The 13,991-nt window shown below is 35.2% G+C and overlaps 1 protein-coding gene across 1 annotated transcript; it reads right to left on the bottom strand.

Annotated features, from left to right (window-relative positions):
* Positions 1 to 398: 398 nt before the first annotated feature.
* Positions 399 to 13,986, bottom strand: LOC128223912 (pseudouridylate synthase TRUB2, mitochondrial-like). Its single transcript, XM_052933374.1, has 9 exons — positions 13,848 to 13,986; positions 12,113 to 12,284; positions 10,548 to 10,922; positions 9,566 to 9,646; positions 7,755 to 7,819; positions 6,000 to 6,081; positions 4,927 to 4,999; positions 3,986 to 4,125; positions 399 to 2,788 (listed from the first exon to the last, which is right to left on the bottom strand). Exons 5-9 carry the CDS (start codon positions 7,800 to 7,802, stop codon positions 2,280 to 2,282), a joined length of 852 nt encoding a protein of 283 aa, XP_052789334.1. The 5' UTR covers positions 7,803 to 7,819; positions 9,566 to 9,646; positions 10,548 to 10,922; positions 12,113 to 12,284; positions 13,848 to 13,986; the 3' UTR covers positions 399 to 2,279.
* Between the last annotated feature and the right edge of the window lie 5 nt (positions 13,987 to 13,991).

The following is a 13,991-nucleotide window of genomic DNA, read 5'->3' as shown; positions in this document are numbered from 1 at the left end:
CATTGTCGAGTTATCACTCGAACAACCTTATATCAGTAAAGGTTACTGTGACCTTGACCTTTGACCCGATGACCCCTATAATCAATAGCGGTCATCTACTGGTCAGGAGCAACCTTTATCTCAAGTTTAATTACCATACGTCAAGGAATTATCACTCGGGTTATCACTCGGACAAGCTTTGGTCTACTGATGGACAGACCGACCGACCGACCGACCGACATGTGCAAAGCAATATACCCCTCTGCTTCAAAGGGGGGAGGGGGCATAAAAATAATGGACATGAAATTTGTAATTTTGGACTGGAGGCGAACCAACAGTGAAGTTTGGTTTATTCACCCGTATTAAATAGTGAATCTACTGCGAACTTGACCTTTGACCTACTGATCTCAAAATTAATAGGGGTCATATACTAGTCATGACCTACTAGCATACCAAGTATGAAGTTCCTGGGTGCAAGCGTTCTTTATTTATTAAGCAGACAAAGTGTGATGTACAGACTTACAGAATGACTGACTGACAGATCACAAATCAATAGGGGTCATCTACTAGTCATGACCAACTTGCATACCAAGTATGAAGTTCGTGGGTGCAAGCATTCTTTAGTTACTAAGCAGTAGCCATTTCTAAACCTCATGGTCACGGCAACCTTGACAAAGTGTGATGTACAGACTTACAGAATGACTGACTGACAGATCACAAATCAATAGGGGTCATCTACTAGTCATGACCAACTTGCATACCAAGTATGAAGTTCGTGGGTGCAAGCATTCTTTAGTTACTAAGCAGTAGCCATTTCTAAACCTCATGGTCACGGCAACCTTGACCTTTGACCTACTAACTCAAAATCAATAGGGTACATATACTAGACTTGACCAACTATCATACCAAGTATGAAGTTCCTCAGTGCAAGCGTTCTTAAGTTATTGAGCAGAAACCGTTTCTTCACCTCAAGGTCACAGTGACCTTGACCTTTGACCTACTGATCTGAAAATCAATAGAGTCATCTACTAGTTATGACCAACTAGCATACCAGGTATAAAGTTCCTGGGTACAAGCATTCTTCAGTTATTAAGCGAACTGTTTCTTCACCTCAAGGTCACGGCGACCTTGACCTTTGACAGACTGACAGACTGACGGACAGGGCAAAAACAATAAAATTAATTTATATGTAGGCAAATGTGACCATGTAATAGTTCGCACATTTTATGTCAAATATCAATGTATAATGGCAGAGTAAGCGAACCTTTCTTTAAATAAAGGTTTCACATATGTTCTCACCAACTTTGATAAAAACATGTTTTCAGCTAGGGGAAATGAGAGGGAAGGGGGTGTGTGACCAAAATCATGCTTTCATGTCTGTTAAGTTTTGAAACTAAAATTCTTAATTAAGAGTGAAACTTATCAAAGGCCCATTTGCGATTACATTGGATGGAAATGTTGGTTAGAAAGTAATGAAGATATGATTCTCATAGAAAACCTGCCTTCAAAAGAGAAAATGATTTTATATAACAGTAGAATCCAGTGACTTCTTTAACACTCTAACATCATTTGGCCACATTTGAAAACATCGTCGGAACCAACCCTATGGCGTTCCCCTTACTGTACAGAATTTACCGGGGGTAAATAGGTTTCATAATACACGACTATTGAACCATAACTGCTCGGCTATTTTCTGAGGTGTGTCTCAGGTGTCCAATCAAATGTCCAGGTTTCACCTCATTAATTATTAATGAGAACAAGGTTTCAGCAGTCAATTTTCAATGGCGTTTAACCTTATTAATAAACATTGTGCCCGGGATGGTTGAAAAGCAGATCTGTGAAAAGCAGTAGGTTAACAGATAAAACAAATTTCTGCTCATTTTTGAATTTTGAACATTCCTTAATTCATTTATTGATGAAGCGGCAAGATATTTTCATTGTAATAACTTATTACTAATAAGTACACCAGAGCTTACAGAGAGACAGCGCACTCGACTATATCAGAGCTTATAACAAGAATTCCTTAGTCGAATGATAAAGGGCTATAATTTGCAAAATAGTGTCACCTTAATTTATTAAATAAGTAGGTTTGGTAGTAAGGACCACATGTCTAATGTTCAATGCAATACATGATGTATATGAGATAAATGGGTGAAAGGTAGTGACATGCAAAACCTTAACCAAGTCGTGACCCGGACGCCAGGGTGAGTAGAATATAGCTCTCCATATTCTTTGAATAGTCCAGATAACAACAGTTCTATTTTAATGATATAAACAAAACTGCAAATTAATATAAATGTTCACTTTACAACAGAACTTTGAACACCATTGTTTGTTTCGTCATTAATATCCGAGTAAGACAGATGAGCTTCATTTTCAGAAGTTGATTTTGTTGACATTTGTTCCGATCTTTCCTTTTTGATCAACTCTTTTCTCTTTGTATACTCTTTCAACATCTCCTGCAGGCTAGCACTTTCACTATCAAAAATCTTTTGGAACTGCTTTTCACTTTGAAATTCATCATTATCATCATCATCGTCATCATTATCACCATCATATTCTTCATTTCTCTCTCTAATGTCCAACCCAGTGCACAATTTATCAAACGTCAAATGCCTACGACACTGTTTCATATTATCGAGGATATCTCCGACATTCCATTTCCTGTACAGTAATGCATCACTCAACTCGAAGTAACCATGGCGAATTCTGTGAATGTGTGTACAAACTGCGGTTGTTTTTAGTTGCATTCCTACGTCATTCACAAGCTCGGCTAGGTACTCACAGTATTCGTTTATGGCATGGATCTCTGAAAAGATTTTTAAGATATACATGTACATGTTTAATTTATATTTAAAAGGTATTTCACATACATCCCCCGTTATTCAAATTGTACATAAGAACTTTGCACCAGTGTATAATTTCAATGGAGAGGGAAGCGGGTGTCGTTGGTTTTGTACCATGTTGTCAACGTCAATGTTCTATAACTGTCCTCCATTATAGGTGAAAAGCATTGTAATTAATTTATCCACACGATGGTTATTGAACAGTTAAGCTCTGCCTACATATTACTGATCCGATATAGGAGTTCATGAATAGACAAAAACAAAGAAAACAATCTCAAACATGTTTGAAGTACATGATATGTTACATTTACATGTATTTGGATAGACAAAATAGCATATATAAAATGCCTATTAAAAGAATAAGAAGTAATTTTATATGTAAAATTCAGTCTTAAAATGACAATAAATATAATATTATTGGTGTAGATGATACGTGAGAAATGTATCTCATGGTATGAAAAGTTCAAAGGTTATATTTAAAATAACAAATTTATCATTGGACAAAGAATATTGCAAGGAATTTTGTTTAAGTTTGAGAAATATGCATACAAATTGAATAATTCATAATTTCATACCAGACTGCTGCAAATGCTTGTCTATTGTTGTTATTCAGTCAAATAAGGGGCATAACTCATCATTTTTTTAGCTAGAGTTATGGGCCTTGCTACAAATGTATGCATTTTCACTCACAACATGTGTATGAAGTTTCACATGCATATCTTGAATAAGTATTGGCCAAATCTAAAGTTTATTCACGCTGATGCTATCGCTGACACCAGGGCTGTGACAATAGTCACAATACCTCTTTTCTTTTTGAAGAGTTAACATATTTGCTAGTAATTTCAATATAAAAAATTGGACCAACTAAATGTATGATGCAATGTTCCCTCCATACAGTATTGGCAGGTAAAACAAGGTAATAAGCCATTTGGATGTGTACACACCTACCTGTATCTAGGGTAAAGTCTGGAGGGTTTAAAACTTATACACTGTCTGGGAAACTAGTTCTAACTAGACAATAAACAATTAGGCTGTGTTACTTACCTAGGGTAAAGTCTGGAATGTTTAAAGCTTATACCCTTCGATTAATACAGTGTTGGAGGCATGTCTGGGAAACTAGTTCTAACTAGCCAATAAGCCATTAGGCTGTGTCAACTTACCTAGAGTAAAGTCTGGAGGGTTAAAGTGTATACATTTCACTCCATACAGTATTGGAGGTGTGTCCAGGGAACTAGGCCTAACTATGCCCCTACTGGCCAGTTCATAAGCATCTTGACTCTGGGGGTCAACTCCAGCATAGCTGGAACATAACCAAGCATTTTGACAAAACTATTGAATACAAAATACAATAACAAGAGGGCTAATTATTATCTGTTCTTTTAAGTCAATAAGGGGCAAAAAACGGCTTATTAAAACAGTAGTTATGGGTCTTGTCACACATGTGCACATTCTCGCTGGGTTTTTTTACAAAGTTGCATGGCCAAAGTCAACATTTTGCATGAACTGTTTATACTGTCAAGGGGCAAAACACAACAGTTATTAAAACCATAGCAATGGGCATAGCTAAACATTTCTACTTTATATCGAGTAACATGTGTTTAAAGTTTCAGGTGAATATCAGAATATTGCAATGCCGACAACACCAAGGCTATTGCTTTAAGTAGACTTTTCCTCCTAAAAAAAACAACTGATAACTAAAAATTAATTACATGGAATACCACCATATACTTGAGCATAAGACTGGTTCTTCATACATCATACCGGTACTAGCACACACTTCAACATTAGAATGGTTCAGTCCATGACACAAAATACTAGCACATACTTGAGCATAATACTGGTTCATGACACGAAGTACTAGCACATACTTGAGCATAAGACTGGTTCATAACACAAAGTTCAAGCAAATTATTGAGCATTAGATTGGTTCAAGACAGGAACTTCTAGCATAAACATTAACATAAGACTGGTTCATGACACAAAAGACTAGCATATTCTTGAGCATTAGACTTGTTTATGACATGAAATACTAGCACAGTCATGAATAGAAGCACATACATGAACATTAGACTGGTTCACAACACAAAATACCAGCACATACGTGAACATGAGTCTCTGGTGGCTGGTCTGAGCTGCACTACACACCTTGTCCAGCTTACCCTGGGTCACATGACCTGAAAGACAATCATTTACCACTCTTACTATCATTTACCACCTGATCAATCTTTTGTCAAAATGTATTTACAAATTGTAATACTATCAGTTCCCCCTTTTTATTCAAAAGACTTTTAAAACACCAAAGAAAACAATCCTTTACAACCCCAGTTAAAATATCATTATATCATAATGACCAGTATGGTCTGTAATTCAATCATTTATGCTTTGTTCAACATGTTTTAAATACAATCATTTATGTCATGCTAAACAGGCCTGTAATACAATCATTTATGCCATTTTTAACAGGTTTGTAATACAATCATTTATGCCATTTTTAACAGGTTTGTAATACAACCATTTATGCCATTTTTAACAGGTTTGTAATACAACCATTTATGCCATTTTTAACAGGTTTGTAATACAACCATTTATGCCTTTTTTAACAGGTTTGTAATACAACCATTTATGCAATTTTTAACAGGTTTGTAATACAACCATTAATGCCATTTTTAACAGGTTTGTAATACAACCATTTATGCCATTTTTAACAGGTTTGTAATACAACCATTTATGCCTTTTTTAACAGGTTTGTAATACAACCATTTATGCAATTTTTAACAGGTTTGTAATACAATCATTTATGCCATTTTTAACAGGTTTGTAATACAATCATTTATGCCATTTTTAACAGGTTTGTAATACAATCATTTATGCCATTTTTAACAGGTTTGTAATACAACCATTTATGCCATGTTTAACAGGTTTGTAATACAACCATTTATGCCATTTTTAACAGGTTTGTAATACAATCATTATGCCATTTTTAACAGGTTGCTAATACAATCATTATGTAATGTTTAACAGGCCTGTAATACAATCATTTATGCCATATTTAAGAATAATTTATGACTATCAAACCATAATTATATGAAAACTTAAATACCTGTTGATAAAGGCTAAAACATTTTTTTTTAAAAAGATTATTTTTCATCAATAAAAAATAGTCGTGTACTTTACCATAAGTGGATCTCTCTATGAATTTTCCATCATGAAAGAAGTTGTCTGTTGCATAGCCAAACCTCCCTTTCACATGGTACACCTGAAATCAGTCATTATGTGCAACCATTTTAAGATCTGACTGCTTAGACTCTTGGTTATTTTCTTTAAAGACAAGCCAAAGGCTAACGATTTCATTGAGCAAACTCTTATAGAATGATAGATCGTAATTAAAATAAACACACTCTTATTCGTCATCTATCCTACATGTATATGTCGGATAATGAAAATACAAGTAATTATACTACTGTTTGCAAATAAACTAGCAAAGCATACTCATCATTCAGCTAATAAAAGCATCATAATTATGCCTTTTTGTAACAAAGAAACTGGATTATTTACTGTGCAAAAAATGACTTGAACACTAAAATTTTATGCATTTAGATGGGCATTAGTGCTTAGCAAAATAATTACGAACGCATATATCAGAAACAAACGCATATCGGAAATGAAAGCATATCGAACGATCAAGAGTTTCAGATAAATATCAAGCAATTGTCACAAACTGAATTGAAAGGTTTACCTCGAAAATCGAATGAACATTTACTAATCTGACAAATGACGCTTTTCGTTTTAAAATACATTTGCTGAATACAAAGAGAAATAAAAGCAAGAATTTGATCATACGGTATGTGTGTGCTGATAAAATACCCCAAAAGAGCTTAATTTAAGTTATTATTTAATTGACCAGTGGATGTTTTAGGGACTAGACATCCGATAATACAATGGCAAGAAGGAAAAAAGGTAAAAAACCTTACATAAAATAGATATCATTGTGTACAACACATTGAATCTTACTTTCTGATGTACCACGTCGCATATGACACATGCATTTTTCGCAGTTTTTGCGTAATTTTCCGATTCTAAATTTACTGGGTTTGCCTACTACATAAATCACAGAAAGTTTTAAAATAACGCTGGTATATTTATCTGTACTCCTCACATGACTTTCACATGTTAAATATACACACTTCATGGCTTTCCGAAAGGACGGATAGTGCAAGAAACCAGAAAACTGCTGCCAAACGACATAGACATGTAGCAGACATCAGAGATCAACATCAGTAATGAAAAAATTGATGGATGAAAAGTTTTATAAGAGGTTAACTCTGCTAAAAAAGACAGCAAGTTGCTAAAATGCTTATTGACAGGTAAGCGTGTGAAACAATCACATGAGTTGTTTGGAAAAAACATCTGCACTAATTTTAAACTGGGAAACCATTATGTGCTTCTTTTAAACATGTAAATTTAGCTCAGACATGGACATGACTGTTGCATTTATTCTTAACGTCATGTAAAATGATGCATTAACGGTCGCATACTAGCTCAAATTTATAATTCTATCCATGTTTAGAGGAAATACTGTATTTGCCGATTTTGGGACACTCTGGTGTTTAGTCACTTTAAACCAGTGCAAACATAACTTTAGTGGATTCTTTGCGAGAGAATGAGCACACCCTTTATTTATTAGTTCCACATTGAAATGAAGAAAAGTATTTTATATCATATATTCAAAATACGTTTAATGGCTGACAGTATAGCAGTCTGCTTTGTTTAATGTGTGAAGCGGATTGACAGGCTATAAATGTTTCACTTGATTTGTATTTGGGCAATCAAAATCATCATTCAATGCTCCAAAACTGTTGAATTCTAAGTCCATTTTCAAACAATAGTTCATTTTCAAACAATAGTTGCTAACTTCCTGTTGATACATACTGTCAGGTAGGCTGCATCCTGTATGGCGTGCATCAGTGTCCTTCCCATTGGCCCGATTCCAAACACTGAAATATAACATCATAAACGTCTATCCCCAATGTCTTGAAACAGTACTAACTCTCTATTTTGGTTTTGGTTTAATGACATTTTTACATTCTAATGAGTTTTTTTGATAATCACGATAAAGTAATTTTTATTTAGCAAAATCAGAATTAAGTACAAAATTTGGCTTAATGAAAAAAAGGTTATTACTCTGAAGAACTTTCTGGAAATTAGGGACTGACAAGTGCTGAGAAACAGACAAAACTTTACTACTGATTATTGGAGATTGAAAATAAATTATTGATATATATTAATAATAAACAAATTCACACTTCGCATTCTGGTTTTATATTTATCTTTAAAATTCTTAGGCCTTTTAGAACATATTGTTCTAGTAAAGGTCATCATGACCTTGACCTATGACCTATTGACATCAAAACAGGTGTTATCTACTGACTATAACCTATATGCATACCAAGTTTGACAACCCCACATCAAGACGTTCAAATGTTATCAATCAAAAACATGTGTTCTAAATTTTCTAATAAAGGAACTAATGACCTTGACCGTTGACCTATTGATACCAAAATCAATAAGGTCATCTACCACCATGACCAAAGTCATTTAAAAACTTGTACTTGAATCAGAAACAAAAATGTGACGCTGATCCCAACAATGGAAGACAAAGTATCACCTGTTTCCCACACATAATTTACATGTATCAAATGTTCCATTTTAATGTATGTTATTTAAAAAAAAATAAAACCCAGACAAATAAGTACATCTACTAAACGCCAAATGGCAACATATAGAGGCACTAAAAAGAGACTCTGACACAGACTTAATGCACTTTCATGCAATTGCAACACAGAATAACAAGGAGTTATACAATAAGCAGATAAATTTTATGTTTATTATGACAGCATTTGGTTACGTTCTACTAGGTGTTACATGTACATGTATAAAACAAAGGCGCATCGCTAAATTTAAAATGTACTCAATTTATCATATGTATAAAGAGCACTCATTTCAACTTTGGACCTCTAAGTTTGACCCTGACCTTTGAGGCACAGACCTGTGTCTTATGCGTGACACGCCACCTTATTAGGGTGAACTTCCTTTGCAAGTTGTTTTTTTCAAATCCTATAATGCATTTTCAAGATTCATCATTAACAAGTTTCAGTCCGGATAAACAGACGCACACACATACAGAGAATCTAGAACATGCTGCCTCTTCCTGCTAAACATTCATGGTAAGTTTTTTGAAATTCCTATAATGCAACGTAAAGATACATCCCTGATAAAGCTCAGTCTAGACCAGCCCTATCAACAGTACTCATTTTGACATTTAACCACCAAGTGCAACCATGACTTTTGAGGCAAAGTCCTGGTTCTTGAGCGTGATTGCCATCTCATAATGGTGAACCTACATGGCATAAATCCTTTCAAGTTCGGGCAGAAGTACTTACACAGGCACATTCATGAAACCGCCATTGTGATAGCCATGTCCAGCTTACCCAAAGAGGGCTCGACAAAAAAGTACACATAGAAAAGCTGTTGGCAGCCTACATGCTGTGTACGAGCTACCAGTATCAAAGAATACTATTGACTACTAATGTTTTAAAACTGTTTAAAAATGTGGCATAAATTCAATCGTCTTTCATTTGAATAATTTGAAAAGGCCCAAATACGTGTATTTTATCTGTGCTTAAAGAACTGTTTAATTTCTAAAAGTCAACCTAGAAACAAAAATATCCCAATATACTTACACTCTAGTCCAGAGGAGTTGTAGTTGAGCGGATGAGGGCTGAAAATGTAGACATCTTCCTTTTCGAACACATCTCCCAAAACTGAAACATACATTGTACACACCCACAAGCCACAACATTTAACAGTAATAGTGCCACCACAGAGCAAATGCCAATGCTGCTCATTGGGGGGGGGGGGGGTATTTTCTGTCAATAAAAGGTCAATACATGGCAATTGTTCCAAGTCAGCTTTATTGGCCATGCTACAATGACAACATGTGTGCTAAGTCTCTGTGAATATCATGATATTTTGTTTTTAAATATGGCCAAGGCTAAAGATTTTACAGGAAGACATAGATGACACCAAGGATACATATTTCTCCCACCTCAGATAATTAGATCCAAAAATTTAATCATGGTAGAAATTCTTATCCTGCCCATGGGCAAAGATAAAACAAGTACCCATATGGAACTCCATTTTAATGGTCATCACATTGTAATTACCTCCCTTGTTGAAGACTGTCATCTGTAGCATCATTGAAACCTTATCTTGTGGCAATATTTAGAATGCTAATTAATAATTTCTCGCTTCAAATGTCACCATAAAACAGTTTTCACACACCTTTCAAGAAATAAGGCTTGACTCTCCTCAGAACAATTTAAAGACCGATTTGACTATTAACATAAATTAAATCACTGCGCGCATATCCATGACAACCACGAATGATCACATTTCCATATGCAGTTTTTTCACTGTACGCAAGAAAGAGTTCCAGCAAAAAATACATTTTTACTAAATTTTGTTTAACTGAGGTGGGAGACAAAGCATCTACCATAGGGGCTCGTGTAAGATAGTTTTATCTCAATCCTCGCACAGGGTGTTCTGCAGAATCTGGGTAAACCTCGTTTGATAGTAGATGCATACATGTATAATTGTATAATTAGACTTAGCAGAGAATATTTCAAATTTCCATGATTGTTTCTTTTACCGTAACCAACTTACCCAGTCAAAGGTTATGATATCTCGGTAGTGTCTTTGCTTCAATAACATCTGTCTCACAAGTCCTATCTCCTTCATGCCCATGATAAGAAAGGCCTCCATCTCCAATTTTGTCTATATCCTTTAACCTCAATTTTTTTTCCCTGGCATCTCGTATCTTCAACAAAGGAAAAACAGAATCTGTCTGACCAGTGAATTTGTCTGTCTCTTCCACAATAGACTCGTCCAGGGTTTCAAATGCAGTTGTGGCCCCTGGCAGAGCCTCTTGAGTTTTCTCCCCTGGTAGTTGTTCTAGTGATGAGTTTGTGTCATTTGAACCGGCCAGGAGGGCTTTGTATGCAGTAATTTCATGTCTATATAGTGGCAGAGCATTAAGATCTGAAAAAGGAAGGCTACATGTCAAACAATATCCTAGAAAATTGGCTGGCAATTTGTAATGTAGACAATTTCAATAGTGATCAGTAAATAATTGGTATGAGTAATATTGTGAATCGAATACTCTTTGGGGTGAGAGAGGTCTGGTGATGCATTTTCTTAGCCTCTAAACAACAAAATGAAACAAGTGCGATGCGTACAGCTTTCAGCTGTTTGCACAATCAAGCTAAATGAATTAGACGTTTAAACCAAATTTAACTTTCCTCTGCCAAGCCATTGTACAGGCACCCCAAAAATGAAAAACAATTACATCCATTAATAACTGATATTTTTTTCAAACAATGCAACGATTATCAGACTCAGTTAAGATTAAGAAATAATTTCCTATTTCTTGATTCAGGAAAAATACATGACCTACAAGCCTTCATCAAAATTGAGATTTTCTTGAACATGCCCCATACCTCTGGTATATGTTCATATAAAAACATTTTATTGAATAAGCAAAAATATATCAACAAAACCATGATTTTTCGATGTCCCGGGTTGCGAGCTTGTGCTAATTTTGTTCACTGACAGTATTCAAGTAAACCAGAGCTACAGACTACTTTTCACTTAATGTTTATTGTACACCCTTATGCAGTTTTGTTAAGAGTATTGTACACCTTAGTTTTATTTAATAAAGCATTAAAGCGATTCTTAAAGTCTACTGGCACGTTGAAGTGCAAACATACAAATATTGTACAGTATGCATAATAGGCAATTTTATCCGCACAACTTAATCCTTTAAAACCACTGGACAGCACTTCCAAAATGAAAAACACACAACCCTCGTCAAGGGAAGTCATGGCATAGGAACTTTAAAAAGTAGTAATTCTACACGAGTTTCGTGGCCATCTTCGATTTGGTCAAAATGGTCACTCCCAAAAAAGTCGTAAATATATCCTGGTAATGGTACGCCCTCATAACAATCTGTATTAACACCAATACTAACAAATGTTTAAATATATATCGCAAATGGCTCATTTCAAAGTGTATTAATGCCAATTTCGAGTCTTTTATGTTGCTCTGGTAAACACAAGAACATGCATGGTCAAATTGAAATAACAGTCAAATGTTGCCCAAGATTACAGAGACTCTTACTAGAATTGTTTCATTAAAACAAAAAGCAGTGATAGAGCAACAGTGATATTTACCTTTCACCATATTTCTTCTTAAATGTTCTATGGTTACACGTTGTGTGAATCCAGTTGGTTTATAAATGCAAAATACTCCATTCAGCAGCTTGAAGTATGTTTTCCAAGCGTAGGGAACTTTCTTGGACGCCATTTTTGTCTCTTCACATTTTCATGAGTTGTATTCTGTAACCTGAAAACAATGAAAATACAAGAGATATAATTACTGTATTTCCCCGCCATAATGGCAATCCAGTTATAAGATGACCCCCTAACTTTGCCCATGAAATCTGGTGTTTTTTAGTAGACTTGTTCATAAGACGGGGTCAATTATAAAAGCGAATCCAGTACTTCAAAATCTCTCTCTGCGATAATTTTCTAGCTAAACAGTCAATTATCAACTAATTTTTGTTGATTTGCTTAAAGAAAATCCCCGATTTTCTTGTCAACTGTGAGCTCTCTAATGTGGAAGTAGGTTAATATTATTTAAATAGAACAATGTAACATGCTTAAGGATTTATTTTGTGTGTCATATTTTCATACACCCAAAGGTTCATTATATTTGTAGTGAATTCAAACATTTCAGCCATGATTTGAAGGTTCTCAGACGACGATTATTGATTCTCATTTTGCCGATGGAATGGAATTTTCTAACCAGCATAGACACAATTGTAGTAGTAAAATGGGGTTGTATGGTATTAGACTGACCAATATAAATACAAACCATTGACACGCGCCTGATCTCTACACCGCTCATGCTCTGACGTCACAAATTGGAAAAATTAACACGACGAACAATATCTAAAATAATTTTATTATAAAGCAGCAAAATGAGTCTCCTGTGATCAACCAAATGTTTGGACTTATAACAAGTGTTTGCCAATTAGAAGATATGGATGGTTCATAGTAGCGAAACAATGTAGATGGTCGCCTTAATACGATGGTTGTGGTCTTGTCACTATTATTAGGGTGTCATCACTAGACAATAAATCGGTCAGTCGAAGACCATATATTGAATATTTCTGATTCCGACTTGATTCTTTCTAAATTTCTTACAGCCTCGGTTATAAAACAGGCTCCTACTTTCAAGTTTAAATCTGGACCCAATTTCCCCATTTTCTAAGTAGGGAAATATGGTATATTTAAATGCATTTTTTTTTCAGGTTTTTTATAAACTGCCCATAAAATTCGGAATTTTGCCTCACAAAAAATATGTATTTTTTTATAAATGATTATGCACCAGTCAATTGTAACAATGCCCCCCCCCCACCCCCACCCCCACCCCCAGGTCAAGGGAATAGCGTGGCCAATTCCCAGCTATTTTTGACGCAAAGACAAAACCACCACATTTACCTGGCACTGCGGGGCCACCTGGAGGGTAAAACTATAGCCCATTTCTCCGGCTATCCCCAGTATAACACTGGACCGCTCAGATACATTAATTGACTGGTGCATTATGTTTACATGTTCAAAATACTCAAAATGACAAGAGCCAAATAAACCTCCTGTCAGGTGCACTTACTACTTTGTGTGATCTGTTACATTGGGTCAAACAGGCACAGTATGAATTTCTTTCAAAAAAAAGTAATAAAACATTTAGTACGAATATTGCTGGTACGAATGTTCCTGGTACGAATCAAAACACATTTGTCATCTAATTTCGTGATATATATTTTTTGGTTCCGCAATGATGTCAGCATTGACATCACATTCCATCACAGAAATACGTGTGAAAATATATGTACAAATTACTTACAGACTACATTGGCGTTTTAAAATGGGTTTAAGATATGCACATTTCTTGTATCAACTGATGTTGTCTCCCTTCTTCGAAACGGTGTGTATGTAAGTATATGCGCACGCATTCGGAGCTCCTCGGCCATTTTATCGAAAACAACCT

The sequence above is a fragment of the Mya arenaria genome, chromosome 17, assembly GCF_026914265.1.
Source record: "Mya arenaria isolate MELC-2E11 chromosome 17, ASM2691426v1".
NCBI classification, from domain to species: domain Eukaryota; kingdom Metazoa; phylum Mollusca; class Bivalvia; order Myida; family Myidae; genus Mya; species Mya arenaria.
The sequence above is the reverse complement of the archived record's forward strand: the minus strand, read 5'-3'. Positions and strand labels throughout refer to the sequence as shown.